At 39.0% G+C, this 23925-nt stretch overlaps 1 protein-coding gene and 1 long non-coding RNA gene across 7 annotated transcripts in view; one reads left to right on the top strand and one right to left on the bottom strand.

Annotated features, from left to right (window-relative positions):
- PTPRR (protein tyrosine phosphatase receptor type R) overlaps nt 1-23925 on the bottom strand; it is a 237516-nt gene that overhangs the window by 98535 nt on the left and 115056 nt on the right. For 2 of the 4 annotated variants that reach the window (XM_045184745.2, XM_045184746.3), the window contains 3 exons: nt 9593-9706; nt 6698-6853; nt 855-965 (listed from right to left, as the gene is read on the bottom strand). In XM_045184745.2, the coding sequence (XP_045040680.2) occupies nt 855-965; nt 6698-6853; nt 9593-9706 (381 nt within the window). Of the gene's footprint in view, nt 1-854; nt 966-1079; nt 1222-6697; nt 6854-9592; nt 9707-23925 lie in introns of those variants that run through there. The other 2 variants (XM_045184747.3, XM_045184748.3) reach the window with 2 other exon arrangements.
- LOC123478282 (uncharacterized) overlaps nt 1118-23925 on the top strand; it is a 56454-nt gene continuing 33646 nt past the window's right edge. For all 3 annotated transcript variants that reach the window (XR_006653446.3, XR_006653447.2, XR_006653448.2), the window contains exons 1-2: nt 1118-1250; nt 23089-23219. This is a non-coding gene — a long non-coding RNA (uncharacterized lncRNA). The remainder of the gene's footprint in view (nt 1251-23088; nt 23220-23925) is intronic.

Below are 23925 nucleotides of genomic sequence, written 5' to 3'. Positions count from 1 at the left end.
TATGCGTGTTTTTAAAAATGTGCAAAATTAAAAAGAATGCAGCACACAGGAAAAAGTTGTTAAAACCCATTTGTAAACTTCAAATATTTTAAGTTACATCATAGAATTTTTAAAAGAATAAGAATTTCTTTTTCTCTTTGAAAGGCAACTGTTAACTCATTCAATACCAAAGAGCACTGGGTAGTTTAATGTGTTTAGGTTGACGTTGGGTTCTATTTTTCTAAATTACAAATATACTTTTAAAGGTTGCATACTCATAATTTGTCATTTACAGAGCTATTTGCAGTTGTATTTTTACAGTATTCATTCACCTAAGAAAATTAGTTGGTAGTGAATTGTACAGCTTTTGAGTCTATAATCATTTTTTTCCCATGCCTGGAATTTCATAAAATGCTTTCAGGGCCCTTTAAAAATAAGTAAATCAACCACTTTTTAAGGAGTAAGCTTGCCCATAAGACATATTTCTTTTAAAAACATTTCCCTGAGTTCAATAAAAGTGATATAAATGAACAAGTAAAGTAAAGTAAGCTCAAAGTGTGCCCGTGAGACTTCAGTGACTGTGAGGCTTCAGTGACCTCTGGGAATCGTTCTCTAAAACTTCATTCTCAGGGCTGATCAAGTTGCTAAAAGCCTCGGTGCAGTCCCAGCTGTATTCTGCAGGTCAGAATCCAGAACTCTGTGGGTTTTCCTTTAGCTGTCACTCGGCTGTCAGACACAAAATCCCCCAGTTTCATAGCCTCATAGTCTTGTTTCTGTTCCCAGTCTTTTCAACATTCATTTGAATGGCAAATGTATCCGATAATATTAAGCAGTGGGCTCAGCAAAGGATAAAATACATAAAGAAGCAAACTTACCATCAGACACGTTACTATAATAACAAAGATGCTGAGAAATAGGACAACAGCATAAAATCCTTCCTTGCTCCAGATTTTGTCCGCTTCATGCTGCCCTTGTAAAACATTTTTCTTTAAAAGCAAAACAGAAAGTCCAACGTTAAAGGAGAGCTTCAGGAGACTGTTGTTCTTATCAGACACTAAACATATTTTTAGCTTTATTCCATTCAGTGTAGTAGAACACACCTACATTCCACGCTGCCAGAGCTGCTTCTCGAACTGCTCTAAGACAAGGGACTGCCGCCCTTGGACACGAGGAGGTTGTTTAATCTCCTGTGCCGGAGCGAGCATGGTTTATCAGGTCCAGGGCTCCACACAGGTCCTTCGCAGTCTCTTTGGAAATGACCCGGTTCATAGGTAAGAGAGTTCTGTTCTTTCCCGTGTTGAGGAAATTGTTTCTGAAGCTTTCTTTACTGGTTGGAGTCCCCTCCCACCACCCAGCACCCTGGTTTACGTGCTGTGACACAGCTCTTAACTTTGCAACACAAGTGAAACAGGTGCACACAAAATCTCGTGATGCGCTAGGAAACAGAGCAACACTGTTGAGATCATTTCCTTCTTTTTTCCTCTTTTATCAAATCTTTTAAAAATGCCTTCTTATTTGTCTAAATCTGATTACAATACCACCTCAGCTGCATAAATTGTTAGAATATTACATTTTCTTTAAGTATCAGGAAACACCTAAAAGTCCAGAATTATTTGGTAATAAAAGGTGAAATAATTATTTTGATTTTTATTTATACTTAATTTTTTGCTCACTACTTTAGGGGTGGAAGGGTGGAGAAGAAGCATGAATAAAATGTGAATGAGTGCCTTAATTTTATTTAACCTATTCTTTAAAAAAAAAAAAGCATTTCTACTAAGTCAAGTCTTAGAATGCAATTAGTTTTATGACTCAGTGAAATTTATAGGCTTGTAGTTAAAGAAACTTTAACTTGAACTCAAATGGTCCACAATAAGCAAAACATATAAAGGCTAAATCAAGTCCAATGTGTGTACGTTGTTGAAGGCGGCCTTCCCCCCTTTTTGTGAGAGTATGTCTGTCCTTGGACGCTGTCTCCAATGAGTAAGAAAGCCTTGAACTACAAAATATGAAATGATGAAAGCCACTTGGAGAAAGGCTCTGGAAAATAAGAGAGCATTTGAACATTTCAGTGGCAAATGTAATCACCGGGGTGACTTCGGCCTATGATATGTGGGACAGAAGACCAGCCTAGCTGATCCTGGTCAACCCGAAGAATCATGAGTGATAAATAGTAATTGTCTCAAAGAAGGAAGAAGGAGGAGGAGGAGAAGGAGAAGAAGAGAAGGCAAGCTTTGAATGAAACCTGTCCTTGTGCCTGAACTTAGAAATCATTGCTAATCATTTCTGAGCCTTTAAATAATAATAGAATACATTCACCATGTGTAAATTAGATAAAAAGAAATATTTGCCTTGAAAAACATTTTATGAAAATTTTTATCCTGGAACTCAAGGAGTCTTGATGGGGAATTGAGTAAGACAGAATGGAAAGGGTGTGTTACATGAGTTAAAACGTGATTAATAACAATTTGAGAGAGCCTTTGGTTGCTTGAAATTGTTCAGTTTCTATTTCTTTTGCTTATAAAACATTGATATGCTCACTATACTATCTTGCCTACTTTCTGAGACACAGACAAATTCGTGGATATAAGAGATGATTCTGAGATATATTTTGAAAATATGTAAATGGCAAGTGGATGGATAATCTGAAAATACTTGCCTCATGAAATTATTAGAGACCAATTATCTTTTTTAAAAAAGATTTTATTTATTTATTTTTAGAGAGGGGGAAGGGAGGGAGAAAGTGAGGGAGAGAAACATGGGTCTGGATCTGTTGCCTCTTGTACATGCCTGGACCAGAGACCAAACCCTCAACCCAGGCAGGTGTCCTCACCGGGAATTGAACCGGTGATCCTTCTCTTTGCGGTAAGGTACCCAACCAACTAAGCCATATCTGTCAGAAAACAACTGTCTTTCTGGAAAGGGAATCTTGGCTTCAACTGACAACTTGTCTTTTACTATTTGACCTCATCCAGATCATATTTTATCCCAGTGCGTCCATAAACATAGCTGAAAACTAGTAAGACAGAAAATTCTTTAAGAAACCAGGAAATGAAATTTTTGCAGCAATTAAATGGCATCTATTGCTTGCTATAAAAGCAAACTAGTTAAAGTTAAGCCTTCAAGTAGGCAGCATAAACTTGTCAAATTTAAGTATGAAGATCTGAGCTTTACTTAATGTAAAATCTGGATAAAAAGGGGTGGTTAGGTGGGTGGAAAGAGATTTTGTGTTCCTAACCTGATCTGGTTCATTTCTTTTTTTCTTGCTATAGTTCTACACCTCCTGGAATATCAACATGTTCCTTTCTGCTTAAGACAACTGTTTTGTTTCTCTTTTAACCAAAGCAGTGATGATGGAAGAATTAACCTCCCACCCCCCCTCTCCCACTCCCAGTTAGAAAGACACATGTTTTGTACTCCCAGAACTTAGTCACTGCACTTTCTTGGTAAATAGATTTCCTTCTGAGTCATGCTATTCCTGCGGAGCACTACTATATTTGCACAGAGATCTACAAACTTTGATAAGGGCAGGGTAATAAATGGAAAAGTTTGCAGTTAAGATTCCACAAATCAAAAGATTGTAATTCACAGGACTCTCCCATCTAACCTTTGCATAAGGTTAAAGTGATGCTTTTTATATTTTTGTCAGGGGACCGAGGGTTCAATAGTTCAGAGACTCCATGGCCCGGCCAAGCTGATGTTGCTGTATCATCTTTGCACCTTATTTCCTAGCTACATCGCTTTGCCTGTTAACTTTGTTGCAGCAAAAGTTCTTGGGTTCTATTTTGTTTAATGATTTAAAATTTGGGCAGTTTCCTGTATCACTGTATTAATAACAATGGCTTCTTTATATACTGTTTAATAATTTGATGTACTGTGGTTTTCTTTTTTTTCTTAAACCAAGTCTGATCTCAGAGGGTGGGAGAAATTCCCAAATGCTAGGAGACATGAGATAGAGGCTTTAGGAGATATATCTCTTTAGGGGAGATGAAGGACACCTAGTAAGAAATACTATACATTATGTGGTCCATTAACTGACTCATGCAGATAAATGAGACGAAGCCTGCAGCCGCGCGGTTTTGTACGATGGATGCCACACTTCCACTGCGCAACACGCGAGTCGGGACGGTCTGAGGTGTTAGCCCTGCACCCCCTCAGCACTGTCTGGCCGGGGCTGCAATTCCTTAGACTGCTAGCTAATGTTTCGGGTCTGAGGGAGCAGTCACCAAACTCCTGGTCTAGGGTTTGTGTTTATTTGGTATGACATTTTATCTTTGTAAATATTCCATGGAAGGATCAGTTGACACACTGGCCTGTAATTTAGAGAAGGGAACTTCCTGCTCTGCAGTGTAAGCCTGTGAACCTGGGGTCACGTGCCACCGAACCTGACAACCTAACCCTGCATCACGTGCAGTGTGAGTGCAGAGCTTACTGTTTCAATAGACATTTAATTTTATAAAAACATTTAAAAATAGAAACTAAAATAATGAACTTAATTTTATTGCCCTGCGATTTGACTTATTAAGCAAGAAGTCTAGTTTTATCTTTATGAGTATCTTATAATAAAATAATGTTTGTGTCCCTACAATGCCCTAGGTATTACATAAAAAGTGGTTTTTAAAAAATGTCTTTGCCCTGGCCGGGTGGCTTAGTTGGTTAGAGCACCGTCCCAGGCACCAAAAGGCTGTGGGTTTGATCCCCGGTCAGGGAATGTAAAAGAGACAACCAACCCATGTTTCTCTCTGTCTCTCTCTCAAATCAACAAACATGTGCTCAGATGAAGATTTAAAAAATGTCTTTTTTCTCCCCCAAAGTGTGGATTCAAAATGAGAACACATAATAAACAAAAGTAATTCTCTATTTGGTGTTTTTCTTTCTTTCCCAAGAGTTATTTCTTATTAAAAAAAAACCAAACAAACCAAGCAAATAAAGAAATGGCAACAACAAAAACACATCTTTCCCTGAAAGTAGTTAATGTAAGTTTAGGAATAGATGCTTTGAGACATGACTCACGATGTTCTATAATCTGTGTAAAGGATGAAAAACTAAAATAACGATAATCATTTTTTCCTCTTAATAAACATGCTCCCATAGCAGAACTATAGTTTTAGATGCAAAAGTGAAAGAAAGGGTTGAGGCCTAAGCTGTCATCACACACTAACCCCAGAGATGAATAAAGGAGCAGGGAAGCTCACAGAACGCCTGCCCAGGTGAGACAACGCTGCACAATCGCTTCTGTGCGCCCCTTGGAACCGTGTGTGCCTGGAGCTGCCCAGAGGGGCGCTCTCTCCCGTTTCTGCATTTAGAGCTCCAGGTCGCAAGGTGATGCTGGGCCCCTTTCAGAAGTGCCTGAGCAAAGGGCTCACTCAACTCATCTGTTCTTGATGAAACGCTCCTTAGACCCAATTAAAATACTTTTTAGTCTCATGTAATATAATAGGTCCTAAATTCCCACAATTTCAGAATAAAATATTACATTTTAACCATCAAATACACTTGCATTGTTAAAGTACAGACCTGGGGTCTCGTGGGCTAATAATTCTGTGATTGGCAGTCAGGCTAAGCTCTTACTCTTCACTGGGCTGGGGTGTATTGGAGGGCCCCCAAATGTGTACTTGATTTTAATGCCTTTTTTTTTGGTATGATGAGCTTCTCACAAAACTTGATGACTCACTAAGCTGCCATATTCCTAAAGCATTCAGAATGGCATTTAAATTCAGAATAAAGAACAGGGAAGAAGGTTTATATATGTCACGGAAAACTTACAGGAAGCAGCATAAATTAATCTAATGGTGTTTTTAAATTTTAAAGAATTGTCCTGGGTCAAATGTGTGCCAGTCAGTCTGTGAAGGACCAGAACCTACGATATTTGCTGAAACGAGGGGCGATGAGTTTTATGGAAAAGTGGAATAGCCTAAGACTCCAGGTGTCTAGAATTTAAATGTTGCTTCACGCCTCATGTGCTTCGTTATCTTGATGGCAGCACTTCATTGCTGTGGGTCTTACTTCTGTGCCCGTAGAAGGCTCACACGTGTTCCCTCAAGGTCTAGTTCTGCGATGCTGTGAATTTCGTCATATGTGTTTAAAACGATGGTCATTGTATGGAGTCTCTGAGAGTGGGGTGGGATAGAAATTCTAGAAAAGGGGCAGAATTCATCCAGGAGTGAGAATGGCGGGGTCGGTAAGGGAAATTTAAATAGCATCAAACTTGGAAAACACTATGAAGACAACACCTGTAGTTCTTAAGATTGGGATCCTCAGCAAGAGAAAAATAACATTTCAAATTAATTCCAAGGTTGTGGAGACAGGTGACTACCTGGTGACTATTTCCCCAATGAAGGCAGCCAGGAGAGGTGTACCTGTTGCGGAAGAAAGGTCTGAGTGTGTGCGTGTGTGTTTGACATTTCAGTCTGAAATAACCAATTGGCAAAGATATCTAAATGACCTTTCTTCTAGACAGTGTACTGGGTACGTCGAAGTACATTGCAAGGCCATAAAGGTTTGAAGAGGAAAGTGTCAAAAACTGGAACTTTGATATAAAAATGAACTTCCTTAAGGAATAAACATATATGAGGTGACGACCAGAGAATTCTGACAGGGAGATTTTTGTTATCAAATAACATAAATAAGCGGTATTAATAGCAAAGCCTCTCGAGGCTGGGTTCCCATGCCACGCTAACTGTGCGGACTTTCAAGTGAAATCTTCCATGTGACAACATACCTCAGGGGAGACTTCTGTAATTCCAAACTGGGATAAGCTCTGATGCAAAACATTGATGTCAAGTGAGCGCAGCACTTCCTCAGATGGCAGAGCCTCAGAAACTCCCCCTTTTCGGTGTATGGGAGACACAAAGAGTTCCACACTGTTCTTCTTTCCCTAGGAAATGCAGGTTATTTGTCTATGTGAAGAGACATTTTAAACAACTTTGGGAAATATTTTTACCTTCTTTTAGAAACATTAAAGAAAACCAAAACCTCAGAATCCTAAAAGGCATCTTAGAGATTACACGTAATAGTTATTCTCTGGTACACTTAATAATACCAGCCCAAAGCCTGAAGTCTTCAAATAGCCTTTTTTCAAGTAATCAACACCTCAGGACTTATAATTTCATTGGATGCTGGTTTATTTTCCATTCTGTATTATTTTTGAAATGTACTGTTCAGATATTCCCTGAGTAATCGCAGTTAAAGAAGTATTTTAAAATCAAATGAATTAAGAAAACCCTGATGCAATCATACAATTATTAGACACTGCCACTTCATAGATTTTTCTTATAACTTGTGTTAATGTGAAGACTGGAATCACTAAGGAAGGTGACGCTACATGAGTTTTGAAGTTGCTTCCCTGACTCTGTTCTTCACCTCGATGGTCACATTTGAAAAGTCTAACCTTGGGTAGAAATGTATACGTTGTACCGTAATATCATGAAACTTTCCTGTCAGTATTACCTCATTAGCTGGAATGGGGACAGAGGATCTTTTTCTGTCATAAACTGTGGACAGGGCGTATGCTCATAAAAACACATCACCAAAGTGCCATTGCCATTGATAGATTCTCTTTACAAGTTATACAATGTACTTAGGAAGTCAATGTACATTGTTAGTCTTTTTGATACAAGCAGTTCTCTCACGCTAGAAAATTGTCTTTTAATGCAATCTATCAGAGGTGAAGTCAGGTATAAAATGGAGTATCAAAATACCACTAGTAATCCAGAAAAAAAAACCAATTCTGTGTTTGCAGGAAACAACAGACAATGACTAACTATAGCAGAACACTGATGTCAAACATGTTTATAATAATTTAAATAGTTTATGACCTAATAACAACAATAGCAGGAATATAACACTTGTTTTTTGCTTTTTTTTGCCCGACATACTCTTATGTACCTTAAATCTGTCATCTCCTTTCATGCTCAATCCAACCCCCCACCCTGCACATGGGTGTTATTGTCCCCCCCACTCTGCAAATGGAGAAACACAAGTGGCTTGGCTAAGGTCCTGCAGCTGAGACTCGGCCTCTCTGGAGATGGAGTACAGCTCTGACTGCCTCCAATTTAAATGCTCTTCATCCCCGTGCTCTGCTGCCTCGGGCATCATCATAACTCAACCCATTATGGTAATGACTCTTAGGAACAGGTGTGTAAATGCCACTAATATTCTCCCGGGACAGGCATATCCCTGCCTGGGTGTGGCAAACCTCCCTTTGATCCGTGCAAAGAGTGATTGTGCTCATTAAATATATATAAATATATGTAATGTTTAATTAAATGTATAAATATATATAGCAATATATCTAAGATATCTAAGCATATAGAAAAATCTAAATCTAGAGCTAAGATATCTATAGTACCTAAAACTTCTCATTCAAGCAAGGGACGCCTTGCATATTAAACCTATTTCCCTCTTTTAGGGTATTAGGAAATACTGTATTTCCTCTACTCTGGTACTGAGTAAAAACCTTTGGTTTTTAAGCTTATTTAGTCCCCCAAAGTAGTTGAATTACAGAATAAAGTCAATATGGGGACTAAAACAACTCACCCATCCACACACATAAAAAATGAAAAGAGACAAAAGCCCTAAAGCGAATTAAAAAGCAAATTCTTCTCCTGAGCCGGAAACGAGGATGTTGATTCAGTGGAAAGCTGAGCCCAAGCCTGGAGAATAACAATTTAAGGCAAGGAGAGCGTGCAGTGCTCGCTTGAGTTCCCACTGCAGTGGAAATTAAGAACGGTTTTAAATCTGTAAGATGATTCCAAAGTCCCTTTTCACAGGAACCTTAGGCAATTAGCTTTTTATAAAGAGAGAATCATCTGCTTTGAATTTGCCTTTCTCTGCCTTTGCTCACGCCCACCTTCAAGTGCAGATGGGAACAAGCAGTTGGATGATATCAAGGTTACCAAATTTTGAGAAAAGAGAGGGAAGAAAGGATATGGGTGACTGATTGATTGATAGGTCTAAAGTGAACTCTGTGCGAAAAATCCTTTGGGTATGCCTCATCCCCACCCCACATACCTATCCGAGTTTTCCCTAGGCTTTCCAGGACCAGCTATTCTTGCTCTCCATTTGGACCACCGTCCTCAAGGATTGGTGTTTCTTTATTTTTAATCAAAATCCTCTGCCTGTCCATTCAGTATCCTACATCCTACCACTATATTTGAATGAGTTTTCATAGATATTGCCTGAGAGCAGGGCTTTAACTGATACAGGAGGTTTCACTCTTAGGAAGAACATTTGGGGTACGGTGTCAGGTTGGTAAGACACGTATTTTGTGCCCCATTATTCATACCTACCAGGGTACTGGCCTTGAACTATGAGAGAACTGATAAACTTTTTCTGTAAAGGGCCACACAGCAAGTGACTTAACCTTCGATGTAGCTAAACAATGTTCAAGTGGCTCAGCTGCCACTGTACCCTGTAAGCAGCCGTTGATGACATGGAAACGAATGACCGTGGGGCTATGGCCATTGAACTTCCTCACAAAAACCGCTGGTGTGCCAGATAGGGCTCAGGGGCCACAGGGCTATAGCATGGGTGCTTTCAGTTGCTGTTCTGTATTACCGAATCCTTCAAAGCAGATCAAAGCCCGTGCCTGAGAGTGTGAAATGGAGCATCTTACAATGAGGCGGTTGATGTGCACTTGCTGGGGCAGGAGTCCTAGAGCTGCCGCCACTCCCTGGCGGAATGTTCGGAGCAAGGTTGTGTTCAGCTTGTTGACATCCATTTGCAGTGTCTGGAAAACAAAGAACAAAAGAAACCCAGATCGTAGTCAAGTGTTTGGATATTAAGTTCCCAACTGATGACTGACCATAACAATTTCTGTGATTTGGGTAAATTTTACACTTGTGGTACTTTGTTGCATTTTTTATGGTGATAACGTTATAGGAATGTTTTATGTGAAATTTTAAATGGTGTTAATTAAAAAGATGGTACATTGTATAATGCAATTTGTCTAGTTATAATCAATAAGGTTTATGAATGATCAATTTACAAAGAATTTCCCTGAGATGTGTGTTGGTTTACTTAGCTGTATTTCAAGTCCAGATGACAGAATGGAACATGTGGCCAAGTGTATTTCCACGCTCCAAGCTGAAGGACAGCTTTAATTTGTGTTCACACGCAGTCACAGGCAGGAAGGTGCTGTGTACGTCGCACGCCACCAGACCTAGCGGTTTCCCTGTGTAGTGACCCTGTGCCCGTGCAAGGCAAAGCGCGAGGCGCAGCAATGTGTTTTCAAGCTCTGGTGAAGAAACCAGTGGTGCTGATAATTTGGTCGAAGTTAACAATTCTTATTCAATTGTTTGGGCAAATGCTCTTAATTTTCAAGTTGTTTTGGAAAAGAACAAAACATTTTAATATTCTTAAAACATAAATCAAGTCATGAAACCAACCATACAGATTTCATTTAAGTCATGGGTGCCATTACTACATTTAAATCACAAACTAGTTAAGTGTCTGTTTTCAAAAATGCCTCATAATCATTTGAGATATTGTGTAAGATGTGGAAAACAAGTCTCGACACGCTTCAAACATGTACATGCTTGACAATATGTTATTTTTACCCCCTTCACCCATTTCTTCCATCCTCTACCCCCCGCTTCTGTCAGCCACCAGTGTGTTCTCTGTATCTATCTGCGAGCTCAGTTTTATTCTTTTTTAGGCTTCACATAAAGGATCATTCGGTATTTGTCTTTTTCTGACTTATTTCACCTAGCATAATGAATGCCCTTGAAGTCCATCCACATTGGCGCAAACAGCAAGATTTCATCTTTCTTTTGTGGCTGAATATTACTCCAGTGTGTGTGTGTGTGTGTGTATGTTTCACATTTTCTTTATTTTTCCATCACTGGACACTTAGGTTATTTCCATATCTTGGTTATTTTAAGTAATGCTGCAATGATCTTGGGTGTGTATACACCTTTTCAAGTTAGTTTTTTTCATTTTTTTTTAAGATAAATATCTAGAGGTAGAATTACTGGATCATATGATAATAATATTTTTATTTTTTTGAGGAACTTCCATATTATTTTCCATAGTGGTTGCACCAATGTTTTGTACTTTCCCACCAATAGTACTCAAGAGTTCCCTTTTCTCCACATCCTTGCCTTGGCTTTCTGATAATCACCATTCTAATAAGTGGGAGGTGATGTCCCATTGTGGTTTTGATTTGCATTCCCTGATAATTAATAATGTTGAGCATCTTTTCATGTACCTGTTGGCCATCTTTGGAAAAATGCCTATTCATATCTCCCACCCATGTTTAAACTGGGTTTTTTGTTACTGAGTTGTATGAGTTCTTTGTATTTTGTATATTAACCTCTTATCAGATACACAATTTGCAAATATTTTCTCCTGTTCAGTAGGTTGCCTTTTTATTTTGTTAATGGTGTACTTTGCTGTGCAGATGTTTTTTAGTTCAATGTAGTCCCACTTGCTCATTTGGGTTTTGTTTTGCTTTAACTTTTGGTGTCAGGTTAAAAACATCATCAGCAAGGCCTATGTCAAGGTGTTTACTGCATATGCTTTCTTCTAGGAGTTTTATGCTTTCAGGCCTTACATTCTAGGCTTTAACCCATTTTCAGTTAATTTTTGCATATGGTGTAAGATAGTGGTCCAGTTTATTTTTTTATATGTGGCTTTCTAGTTTTCCCAACACCATTGAAGAGACTTTACCCATTACATATTCTTGGCCCCTTTGCCATAAATTATCTGTGGGTACATTTCTGGGTTCTCTATTCAGTCCCACTGAGCTATGTGTCTGTTTTTATGCCAATAGCATGCTGTTTTAAATACTACAGCTTTGTAACAGGATATGAAACCAGGGAGTGTGCTACCTCCAGCTTTGTTCTTTTTTTTTTTTTAATCAACATTATTTTGGCTATTTGGGATCTTTTGTGGCTCCATATAATTTTTTGGATAGTTTGTTCTATTCTGTGAAAAATGCCTTTGGAATTTTTATAAAGATTGCATTAAATCTGTAGATTGCTTTAGTTAGTATGGACATTTTAACAATATTCATTTTTCCAATTCATGAGCACAAAATATCCTTCCATTTACTGTCTTGTAGTTTTCAGTACACATGTCTTTTACCTCTTTGGTTAAATTTATTCCTTGGTATTTTATTCTTTTTGATGAAGCTGTAAATGGGATTGTATTCTTTTTTTAAAATTTTTATTGTTTTTCAGTTACAGTTGTATGCCTTTTCTCCCCATCCCTCCACCCCACCCCAGGTGAACCCACCTCCCTCCCCTATCTCCACCCTCCCCCTTGATTTTGTCCATGTGTCCTTTATAGTAGTTCCTGTAATCCCCTCTTCCCACTGTCCCCACCCCACTCCCCCCTGGCTATTGTTAGATTGTTCTTAACTTCAATGTCTCTCGTTATATTTTGTTTGCTTTTTTCTTCTATTGATTATGTTCCAGTTAAAGGTGAGATCATATGGTATTTGTCCCTCACCGCCTGGCTTATTTCACTTAGCATAATGCCCTCCAGTTCCATCCATGCTGTTGCAAAGGGTATAAGCTCCTTCTTTCTCTCTGCTGTGTAGAATTCCATTGTGTAAATATACCATAGTTTTTGGATCCACTTGTTTGCTGATGGGCACTTAGGTTGCTTCCAGTACTTGGCTATCGTAAATTGTGCTGCTATGAACATTGGGGTGCACAGGTTTGTTTGGATTGGTGTTTCAGGGTTCTTAGGGTATAATCCCAGTGCTGGGTCAAAGGGCAGTTCCATTTTTAGTTTTCTGAGGAAAGTCCATACTGTTTTCCACAGTGGCCTCACCAGTCTGCATTCCCACCAACAGTGCACTAGGGCTCCCTTTTCTCCGCATCCTCTCCAACATTTGTTTGTGGATTTGTTTATGTTGGCCACTCTGACTGGTGTGAGATGGTACCTCATTGTGAAAAGGCCAAGAAGCGATGGGGAATTGTATTCTTAATTTCACTTTGTGATAGTTCATTATTAGCATATAGAAAAATGCAACAAATTTATTTGTATTGATTTTGTATCCTGAAACATTACTGAATTAATTTATTAGTACTAACAGTTTTTTGATGGCATCTTTAGGGTTTTCTATATGTGTATATATCATGTCATCTGAATGTCAGGTTTGTCATATATGACCTTTATTATGCTGAGATATGTTCCCTCTATACCCTCCTTACTGAGTATTATCATAAATGAATGTTGAATTTTGTCAAATGCTTCTTCTACATGTATTGATATGATCATATACTTTTTACCCTTCACTTTGTTAATGTGGTGTATGACACTGACTGATTTGCAGGTGTTGAGCCATCTCTGCAACTCTGTAATAAATCCACTTGCTCATGGTAAAGCATCCTTTTAAAGCATTTTTTAATTCAGTTTGCTAATACTTGTTGAGGATTTTTACATCTGTGTTCATTAGGTATATTGACCTATAATTTTCTTTTCTTGTGACATCCTTGTCTGGTTTTGGTATCAGGGTAATGCTGTCCTTGTATAAAGTAAGTTAGGAAGAGTTTCCTACTCTTCTATTTCTTGGAAGAGTTTGAGAAGAATTGGTATTGACTCTTCTTTTTTTTTTTTTTTTTTTTGAATGTTTGGTAGAATTCACCAGTGAAGTCATCTGGTCCTGGACTTTGTTAGGAGGTTTTTGATTATTGATTCAATCTCCTTACTATTAATCAGACTGGTCAAATTTTCTATTTCTTCCTAATTCAGTCTTGGTAAATTGTATGTTTCTAGGAATTTAATCATTTCTTGCAGGCTGTCTGATTTGTTGATATATAATTGTTCATAGTAGTCTGTTATGACCCTTTGCATTTTGTAGTATCAGTTGTAATAGCTTCTCATTCATTTTTTGATTTTTAATAATGTATTTACAAATCTTTATGCATTTCTTACAATTTTATAATGTTTAATTCATAAACTGGACCATAGTAGATTATCAGTAACTGTTGGGTGGCTGCATATCATCTGTTCTATAAAATGAGGCGCATTTCTATGTATACCCTTCTCTGATACAGAGATTGTCTCACAAGTGCAGACTACTCTAGTGTAAGAACTCTTAAAGGGCCTCCTCCCAGTTTGATCTAGAAGGAGAATGATAGTGTTTCAAGATTTTATAGTCTTGTTAGGCAATAATACATCCTAATCCATATAGTTGGTACAAAATAAGTGACTGGAAACTGGACCAAATGCTCATTGCTAGAGGAGTCACAGGGAGCTGGGGAAGTCAAAAATAGGGCTAGTGGTTACCAGTAAAAATGGTGCACCCAGATGAAGCTCCAAAGCACCTTTACACCTTGGGATCTTTTAATGCCTTCATGGGGGAAGGGGTCCCAGGGCTTGGTCATGCTAGAGAGCTGGAACTGTACTCCTTGAAAAAATCGGAGATCCAGAAAAGGGCACAACCATTCAAAAACTAACCTAACAGCCCAGCTATAAGGTACAACTTGCTTCTGGGGAGAGGGGAAAAGACTTATGTTGGGATTAGGTAGTAAAGCTATTTCAACACCATCAATAATCTTTTTTTTAATTAAATAAAACTATCTAATGGAACACAATTGTTATTCTCTGTATTTTTGTACATTTCTGTAGTCTAAAAATGTTCCCAACATTTAACAACAAAATTTAATACAGAAGATAAGATGAGCTCAACCCAGAAGGATAAGTAGGATTTGAGAATGCAGTCATGAGAAAAACATTACACTTTTTTATAAAATGTTTTTTATTTATTTCTTTTTAGTGAGAGGGGAAGGGAGGGAGAAAGAGAAGGAGAGAAATAGCAATGTGTGGTTGCCTCTTGCATTTCCCCTACTGGGCACCTGGCCTACAAATCAGGCATATGTCCTGACTGGGAATCAAATTGGCGACCCTTTGGTTTGCAGGCTGGCACTCAATCCACTGAGCCACACCAGTCAGGGCAAAACATTATATATATATAATTTATATATATATTTCTTTTAAATATATTTTATTGACTATGCTATTACTGTTGTCACATTCCACCACCACCCCTTTATTCCCCTCTGCCCTGCACCACCTTCCCACCTGCATTCCTCCCCCTTAGTTCATGTCCATAGGTCATACATGTAAGTTCTTTGGCTTCTGCATTTCCTATACTATTCTTAGCCTCTGCCTGTCTATTCTGTACCTACCATTTATGTTTATTACCTATACTTTTTCCCTGTTCTCCCCTCCATGTGCCCACTGATAACCCTTCATGTGATCTTCATTTCTGTGAATCTCTTTCTGTTCTAGTTGTTTGCTTAGTTGGTTTTTGTTTTTGTTTTTGTTTTTTTAGGTTTAGTTGTTGATAATTGTAAGTTTGTTGTCATTTTACTGTTCATGGTTTTGATCATTTTCTTTTTCTTAGATAAGTCCCTTTAACATTTCATATAAGGGCTTGGTGATGATGAACTCCTTTAACTTGACCTTATCTGGGAAGCACTTTAACTGCCCTTCCATTCTAAATGATAGCTTTGCTGGATAGAGTAAACTTGGATGGAGGTCCTTGCCTTTCATGACTTGGAATACTTCTTTCCAGCCCCTTCTTGCCTTTACGTTTTCTTCAGAGAAATCAGCTGATAATCTTATGGGAACTCCTTTGTAGGTCACTGACTCCTTTTCTCTTGATGCTTTTAAGATTCTCTCCTCTTTAATCTTGGGTAACAAATTGTGATGTGCCTTGGTGTGTGCTTCCTTGGGTCCAATTTCTTTGTGACTCTCTGAGCTTCCTGGGCTTCTTGGAAGTCTATTTCCTTTGCCAGAATGGGGAAGTTTTCCTTCATTATTTTTTCAAATAAGTTTTCAATTTCTCGCTCTTCTTCTTCTCTTTCTGGCGTCCCTATGATTCAGATGTTTGAACTTTTAAAGTTGTCCTGGAAGTTCCTAAGCCTCTCCTCATTATTTTGAATTCTTGTTTCTTCATTTTGTTCTGGTTGAATGTTTCTTTCTTCCTTCTGGTCCAAACCATTCATTTGAGTCCTGGTTTCCTTCCTCTTGGTTCCCTGTGCATTTTCCTTTATTTCACTTTTCATAGCCTTCACTTTTTCCTCTATTTTTTGACCATACTCAACCAATTCTGTGAGCAACCAGTGTTTTGAGCTCTGCATCTGATTGGCTGGCTATCTCTTCATCGCTTAGTTGTATTTTTTCTGGAGCTTCGATTTGTTCTTTCATTTGGGCTATATTTTTTGTCCCCATGTGCCTGTTATGTTGTAAGGGGCGGAGTCTTAGGTATTTGTCAGGGCAGGGCAACCCACTTAGCTGCGTTGTGGTGCTGTATGTGGAGGAGGGGTCCAAGATGGAACAGTACTGCTTGCTCAGCTCTTGGCTGGCTTTCAGTCATGTCCTCGGCTACCCATAAGCAAATTGGGCCCTACTGGTGCTGATCCCCAGGTGCGTGGGTTTGTGTTTGTTTTAGGACCTTGTGCATCTCTTCAACAAACTCTCCAGTGAGGCTGGGAGTTTCTCCTGATGCTGCAACCCCTATAGGTGTTTTCAGTCAGAGGTTCTGAGGCCTTATTCCCCCACGCTGGAATCCTAGGTTGCGTGGTCTGTCTCACTCCCCAGTTGTTCCTTCCGGTTTATCTGCATGTGGCTGTGGGACTTCCAGCTGCCACCCCACCCACCCACCTGGTCCTTCAGCTGCCACTTTGTTGCGCATCCTCTCCACCCGAGCTGCCCATCTCTGCCCCTCCTACTGGTCTGGATGAATGTTTCTTCTTTAACTCCTTGGTTGTCAGACTTCTACACAGTTCGATTTTCTGGCAGTTCTGGTTGTTTTTTTGTTTTTAAATTTGTTGTCCTTCTTTTGGTTGTGTGAGGAGGCACAGTCTATTTACCTACGCCTCCATCTTGGCTGGAAGTGAAAACATTATATTTTTAAGCATGCTTTATGTATCCACCTGGAAAACCCAATAAATTAGAAAAACTCAGTCCACCTGGGGGCTCTGAGAAATAAATGCTCCTTTTACCCAACAGCTGACTTTCAGCTCTGCAAGGTTGTGGAAGCTGCAGATAGATATGAGACACTGTACTGGAGATTGTTTACTCCCCTTCCTTTGCAAGGCAGAGATGGGTTCCTACTTCCCACAAACCCTGACGAGGAACTGTTGACTTCTGGCTCCCCAGCAGTGTTTGTCAGGCAGGGTGAGCAGGCAGGCACTGTCCCTGATCCCCACGGGCAAAATTTGGAGCCAATGGTTTAAGCTGAGACCTGAGAGTCAAGAGGGTTGGGTATACACTTGAGAACTCAATTCTCAGGGCCACGATTATCTTGAGGCTTGTAACTGTGGAAACAGTATTCAAGTCCAAGTTCCTTGGAGTGAATGATAAATGGAAATGAAATGGGAACTCATGAATAAAAATTACAAAAAAAGGCCACTGTCCAAAAGGGTAGAGCTGTGCATTTAAAACACAAATTTAGACTACCTAACTCAAAGGAATGAGTTGACGTAATTAGCTTAAAACTGCAATCATCTGGTTCATGCATCAAAACATTTGAATAATTTGCCCCAGTTGTCTGCTTGCCTGGGAAAAGCCGGACTGACTGCACAGTGCATGCACATATTTCTGACTGTTCCCCGCAAAATAGTAATGAAGTACAGTACACACAGGAAAACATATATTTGAGAGCCTAATAAGTGCCAGATGTTATACATGAGTACAATTAAAAAGGGAGACAAAATGAGAATTGCATTTCAGAGAAAATAAAAGCATATGATTTGCGGTAGTTAGAGGATATATGCTTTTGGATAGAAGCTAGAACGGCACCGCTCCTCCTCATCCTATTAAGTGAAGTTGTAACAATGGGGATAGAATATAAATTTCCATGGCAATAACAGCAGTGTTACAACTTTAAACTTACCAACCGACAGTGAAAGATGTATTTTTGTCTGAATGTTCAACCCATTTGGCTATTTCTATCCTATAATGCACCAATGATTTAAGTTTTTAATTTCAAAGAGATTAAAATGCTCTTTCTCAATGCAAATGCTAAGCCACTTAACAGTAGTAAATAATTTAAATAGTTACTATCCAAGAACAATTGAGCGTTTTTATTGATATTACACACATATAAATATACAGACAAAAATTAAACAACATAATAAAAATTTAAAGATTTAAAACTCCATCTGTTTTCAAATTTATAGGGCCTCTGCCTTGTTAAGAGGTTCTGGAGTCGATTCCTTTTACCTGTGGCCTGGGTCCTTTCCCTCACTTCTGACCAACAAAGAAAGACCACTTTGTAATAGGACTTGCTTCGGTCACCAGATTGCCACTAACGTAGGTGAAGCATGAATGTTAGAGAGAAATCAGTCTGATGCAACTGATTAAAATGTAGCACTTGAATTTAGGTACCAGCATTGTGTTTAAATTCTAGCTATGTGATTAGCTTTTAGCTTCTTCTTCTTTTTTTTTTTTTTTTTTTTGGAAGGATGGCTGAATTAGTTTTGCCTGGGAAAGGGGCAGGTTTCTAAATATTAGCCCCCTCTTGATGTTATTAGAGGGCCTGGACTGCCATCCCCAGTAAGAGTTAGGCCACACCCAGTGGCCCTGCCCTGTTCAGGGGAAGAAGGCCAAATGGCCATCTGGCTTCCTAAAGGAAAGACCTCAAAGTCCCTGGGAGAAAGCCAGGCTCAATTTGCAACAGACACAACAGAACTGAGCTTCCTTCAGGACCAACACCTGTCAGGAGGAAGCCACCCAGCTCTCTCTTGCTAACGTGTCTTCTTTGCTACCTGGAATCCCTAACTCCATTCGTGGTAAGCAGCCTCCCTTTTCTGGCCAGCAGTTAGACTGGCAAGCGATTTCCAGGAATAAAAGCAAAAGTTTCTGTTTACGTGTTTGAACCTTGTAGAAACCCCTGACCTATGGGAAGCCTTTATACCATCATTCACTCCCTTCTTATAATTCTCTGCATTGTCCTCTGCTTGCTATTACTTACAAACTAATGATTTTTATTTCCATATTTCACATCCTCATCTTTTTCAGTCTTACACCTGCTTCCCTCTACCTGAATGCTCCACTTATACTGCAAACTCAATATGACCCAAACTGAACTTACAGTTTCCCTCTCCTCATCCGCAATCAAATTTACTTCTAATTTCTATATTTTACATAGAAGAATAAAGTACCATATTTGGACATCATATTGACTTGACCCTTTTCCTTATGCTTCACTCCGTCATCATGACATCCAGTTAATTATCAAGTTCTGCCTATTCTGCTTTCTAAATATCTCTTGAATGTCGAGTCCATCTTTTCTTTATATTTCCCCCACCGTAGTTCAGGCCACCGTGTTTATCTGGACTGTGATCTCTAACTCATGCCCAGAAGGGACACCGCTGTGATCTGTGTAAGATGCCACCCCACAATTCTGCTTCAAATACTTGGAGGAAACCTCCTGTTCTAATGAAAGGTCCTAACTCCTTGGCTCCTTCCAGTCTCACCTCCCAGCGCCTTGCACCGTGCACGTGGTACTGCAGCCGCACCTGCAGCACGCTGACGTGCTGCACCCTTGGCGCGTCAGTGTCTGCATCTGTAGATCACTGGCTGGAGGGCTAATTTCCTTCTTGGAAACTCAGCTCAAGGCCTTCCCTGAGCTCTCCTCCCCTTCCTGTGCTTGCATCTTTCAGCTCTCCAGTAGTACTAGAGTTAAACTGTAGTTCATTTTTGTTTGAATTTTTATAATAAAACTTCATATTTCAAAAAATTTAAGGTTCAGAAAGATAGATAGTAAACAGTGAAAGTATATTTGTCCTCTCCTGACCCTTCTTTCCAACAACCAGAAATAGCACAGCTATTTCTTATGTATCCTTCCCAATATTTTCTATGTGTGTATTGCACACAAGTAATAGGTACATATTGTACATCATGTATATTACTATTAAATACAATAGGATTAAACCATACATATTGCTTTTTCCTCTTATTAATATGTATGCATTATATTCTGTATTTATAATATATATCACTATCAAATATCATGTATTAATTCTTATCTAGTAACTCCTTACTCTTAACAGGATAGTTATCCCATTCACTTTTATTACTTTAACTGATATAAATGTATTACTTTATTTTGTGTTACCTTATTTTGTTTGTGTTTTTAGCTCTTTAGTTTTCTGGGTTTGCTATATGGCCTTTTGTTCTTGTTGTTCTACATTTTTCTTCTAATGTTTATATTTAAAATATTAAATATTATATGATAATATATAAAGTTTTATTTCTTAATTTATAAACTTTAGAAAGTATTTATTAACTTCCTGCTATGAAAATGAGAAAATGTACATGTCTTCCCACCAATTCTCATCACCACCCAGTTTAAATATTTTTAAATTTATTATAGAGAGCGGGGAGAGCAGGGAGTAAGAAGAAGGGGAGAGAAACATTGATCGGTTGCCTCTTGCACATAATCTGACTGGGGACCAAACCCACGACCCAGACATGGACCCTGACTGGGAAATGAACCAGAGACCTTTTGGTTTGCAGGATGATGCCCAACCAACTGAGCTACACTGGCCAGGGCACTGCCCAGTTTTAATAATTACACTATTATTTGATATTATTATGTTTTATGATATTTACATTATATTCTGTGCAATAGAGACAACTCACAAAATTATGTTTTCCTTCTGGAAACTCAGCCTGTTCATGTCTGGGTGGAGCCACATAATATTTCTCACCAGTTAATGTAAGTGAAAATAAAATGGCATTTCAGTCAAGGCGGTTAAGAAGGATGCCTTGTCTACTTTCTCCTTTTCTCCCTCTGCCAACAAGCTGGATGGTTCCAGGGTGACCCTAAGACTCTACTGAAAATGACAGAGCTACACAAGGGAAGATGCCTGGGCCCCTGAATCACTTCTGAAAGCAGAAGCCCTGCCCAACAGCCCTCTTTAAGCAGTGACATGAGTTAGACATAGATTTTTATTGCATTGAGTCGCTAAGACATTGGGGTTGTGTTAGCATCATTTACACTGATGAATGTATCTGTGAACTAGTTATAAGTTATATTCTGTGTTGTTATATGTTCAAATGGATTCAATGCTCAAGGTCAGTGGTTTTTTTTTTTTTTTGAAGGATGTCACCATTCCTGAATTCTTTATTTTGATTTATCTCTTCTTTAGCTGGATTTCATTATCAAATAGTTTTTTCAAGTAGGGCTCATGAGTGCTATATTTCCTGAGGCATTATATGTTTGAAAATGTATTTATGGTCCCTTTGACAATAAATAACATTTTGGCTGGATATTAAATTCTTGATTCAATTTTTGTTTTTATTTTTTCCCTTTGAATTCTGCTGCTATTATTTTGATGCCTTCTTGCATTGAAAGTTGCTATGAAAAATACCCTGGCCTGAGGCTAGTCTGTCCTGAAGACAACTTTTTTTTTTTTTTGGCCTGTAATCTCATTGAAATCTTTATCTTTAAACTTCACCAGGACATTTCTTTGGGTTAATAGTTCCTGCAACTTGTTATGCCCTTGAAGTCTACAGATTCCAGACTCTTGAATTCAGCAATATTTTCTCCCGTTTTACATTTGAATCATTTTTTTTCCTAAATATTTTTGGTTCACCTTCAAGGATACCAATTATGCAATTTTATATCCCTTGTCTTTCTCTCTGAACCCTTTATTTATTTCATGTACTTATTTTCTCTTACCATTTGTATAGCTTTACTGAATTGAAATTTTCTCATATCTGCTGTGTGTCCTTATATATTTTTCAGCAGAATCTCTTTTATTTCTTTTGTTTCTAATGTGGTTTTGATTTCTGTATTGTGTGTTCTATTATTATTTTCACTTATCTCTGAGTGCTGCCAGCTTACTCTTTGTGATGCCCTAGACAAGCTATGTTCCCTATTAACTGTTTCAGACAAGAAAATGACATAAAACTTTTGTTTATAGTCTCTTAGCATTTGCATTAATTTAGATTTTTTTTTTTACAATTAGTTCAGCTTTTCTTTCTCTTTGAAAATCCTGCAATAACTTTCTATCTCATTTGGCACCAAATTCAATTACATGGGCCTACAAGGCCCTGCTTTATGTGGCTCTGAACCTCATCTAACATCCTACCCTCATGCTGCCCTTCCTCCAGTGCCTCATACAAACCATGCTCACTTTTACCTCATGGCCTTGGCACTCACCTGCCACTTTCTGGAGAGTTCATCATTACCGCACAGTGACTCCTTCTGGTCTTTCAGCTATGGGTTAAGTGCCACCTCCTCTGAGAAGCCTTCCCAGCTTGGCCGTTCCCTGTCACATCACCCTGCTTTATTTTCCCCACAGCATATATTACTAGATGACAGTTACTTATTTATTTGTTTGCTGTATACCCCTTTTACTAAAATGTGTGCCCCGCTGATGTGGGCCTTTGTCTGGTTCTCTGCTGTAGCCCCAGGACCTGGAACAGTGCCTGCCATGCGGTAGGTATCTAATAAATCTTTGTGAAATGAAGGAATACATGAATCAGCACAATCAGCACTGCGTAGCTGCTAAGTGGCAGAATATGACGTCCGTGGCAGGTGGAGGAAAGCTGGGCTTTGCTCCTAAGGTGTTTATTAAGTGGTTCACCTGAAAGGCCTAACCATTCAAAACACACAGAATTGATTTAACACAATTGATGTTCGATTTGCAATTAATATGTCTCTGATACTTTGACTACTACACCATTCAGGAAAGGAAAAAAAGCAGTTTATTATATCTTAGGTGTTTGAAATCTGCTTCTACTTAGTGAAAGCAATATAAGTGTTCTGAGTAGTGTGTTATCTTGATTGTAAATTGAACTCAAACCTAATGTATATTAGTGTCTATTTCTTATAACTAATTTGAGAGTTTAAAAATTCATCTCTGTAATTATAAAAATTAAATATACTCATGATAGAAGATTTAGAAAATACAAAGAATTAAACAAAGCAATAAATATTATTCATAATAGTTTATCCCATCACCCCGAGATAACATTGTGTGCTCATAGTGTTAGCTCTTTCCTGATACGTGGGTGATACACATATAAATGCACGTGGATACTAAATATACCCACATACATTGTGCAAGTAATTACCCATTCTAATGTGATGCTATAACTACCATGTCCATGGCTTTCCTCTTTCCATGCTGTTAGGAGAAAACACTTTATTCTGTGTGGTGGCAGCTCCAGTGCAGAAGTATTCCTGGATTCTCCCCCTCCATGGTCTCCACAGGAGAAGAGAAGGGACTTGCACAGCTGATGCTTTTGGAATGACACACTAGGGTGTGAGTAGCTCTGTGTTTTCCTTTTGGGGTCTGCCGGTCTATAGAAGCACACAATCTGCCTGTCTCTGCAGAAGTAAAGCAGGTTGTAAAGGCTCTGTCCTTCCATGGGGGTCGTGGTCACAGTTGACCACGTGGGTGAGTGTGCTGAAGGAGAGGCGGTCACAGTAGTTTGTCATGCCCCTGCGGCACATGACCAGCAGTTCTATCAGTGATAAAGTGACATGTTTATCCCCATAGGTCTGCTTCCTCTGCCTTTCCCAGGTGGGGCGGACAGGGATGTGCTTTCTTCACCGGCTCAGACACCAACACACGGCACCACCAAGTCAGACAGCACATTCCTCTCATTTCCCCTCAAAAGCCTAAAGGACTTAGAACTTTTTTTGTTAGTTGGCCTTGATTTTAGCATGGATGTCTACAGAGGTAGGAGGGTCAGGAGAGAATGGAGGTATCTGGCAGTATGGAAGTCAGGCGCCGAGTTTTCAAACGAGTTTTGCCAATACCACCAGATGCAGCTTAAGGTAGAAAAATGAGGACCAAGAAGGGGCTGTTGGATGTGTTGATGAGAAATAATTGATGGCTTCAAGTAGTGATTCTCAAAATGTGATCCCCAGCCCACTGGGAGGCTAAGTGAGTCCTTGTTGGAACTCACTTGAAGGCGAGGCGCACGATGTACAATTCCGTAGAGTCTGTAAGGGTTGGTATAACT

The sequence above is a fragment of the Desmodus rotundus genome, chromosome 3, assembly GCF_022682495.2.
Source record: "Desmodus rotundus isolate HL8 chromosome 3, HLdesRot8A.1, whole genome shotgun sequence".
NCBI lineage: Eukaryota > Metazoa > Chordata > Mammalia > Chiroptera > Phyllostomidae > Desmodus > Desmodus rotundus.
Note: the sequence above shows the minus strand (reverse complement) of the source record. Positions and strands in the feature narration are given on the sequence as shown.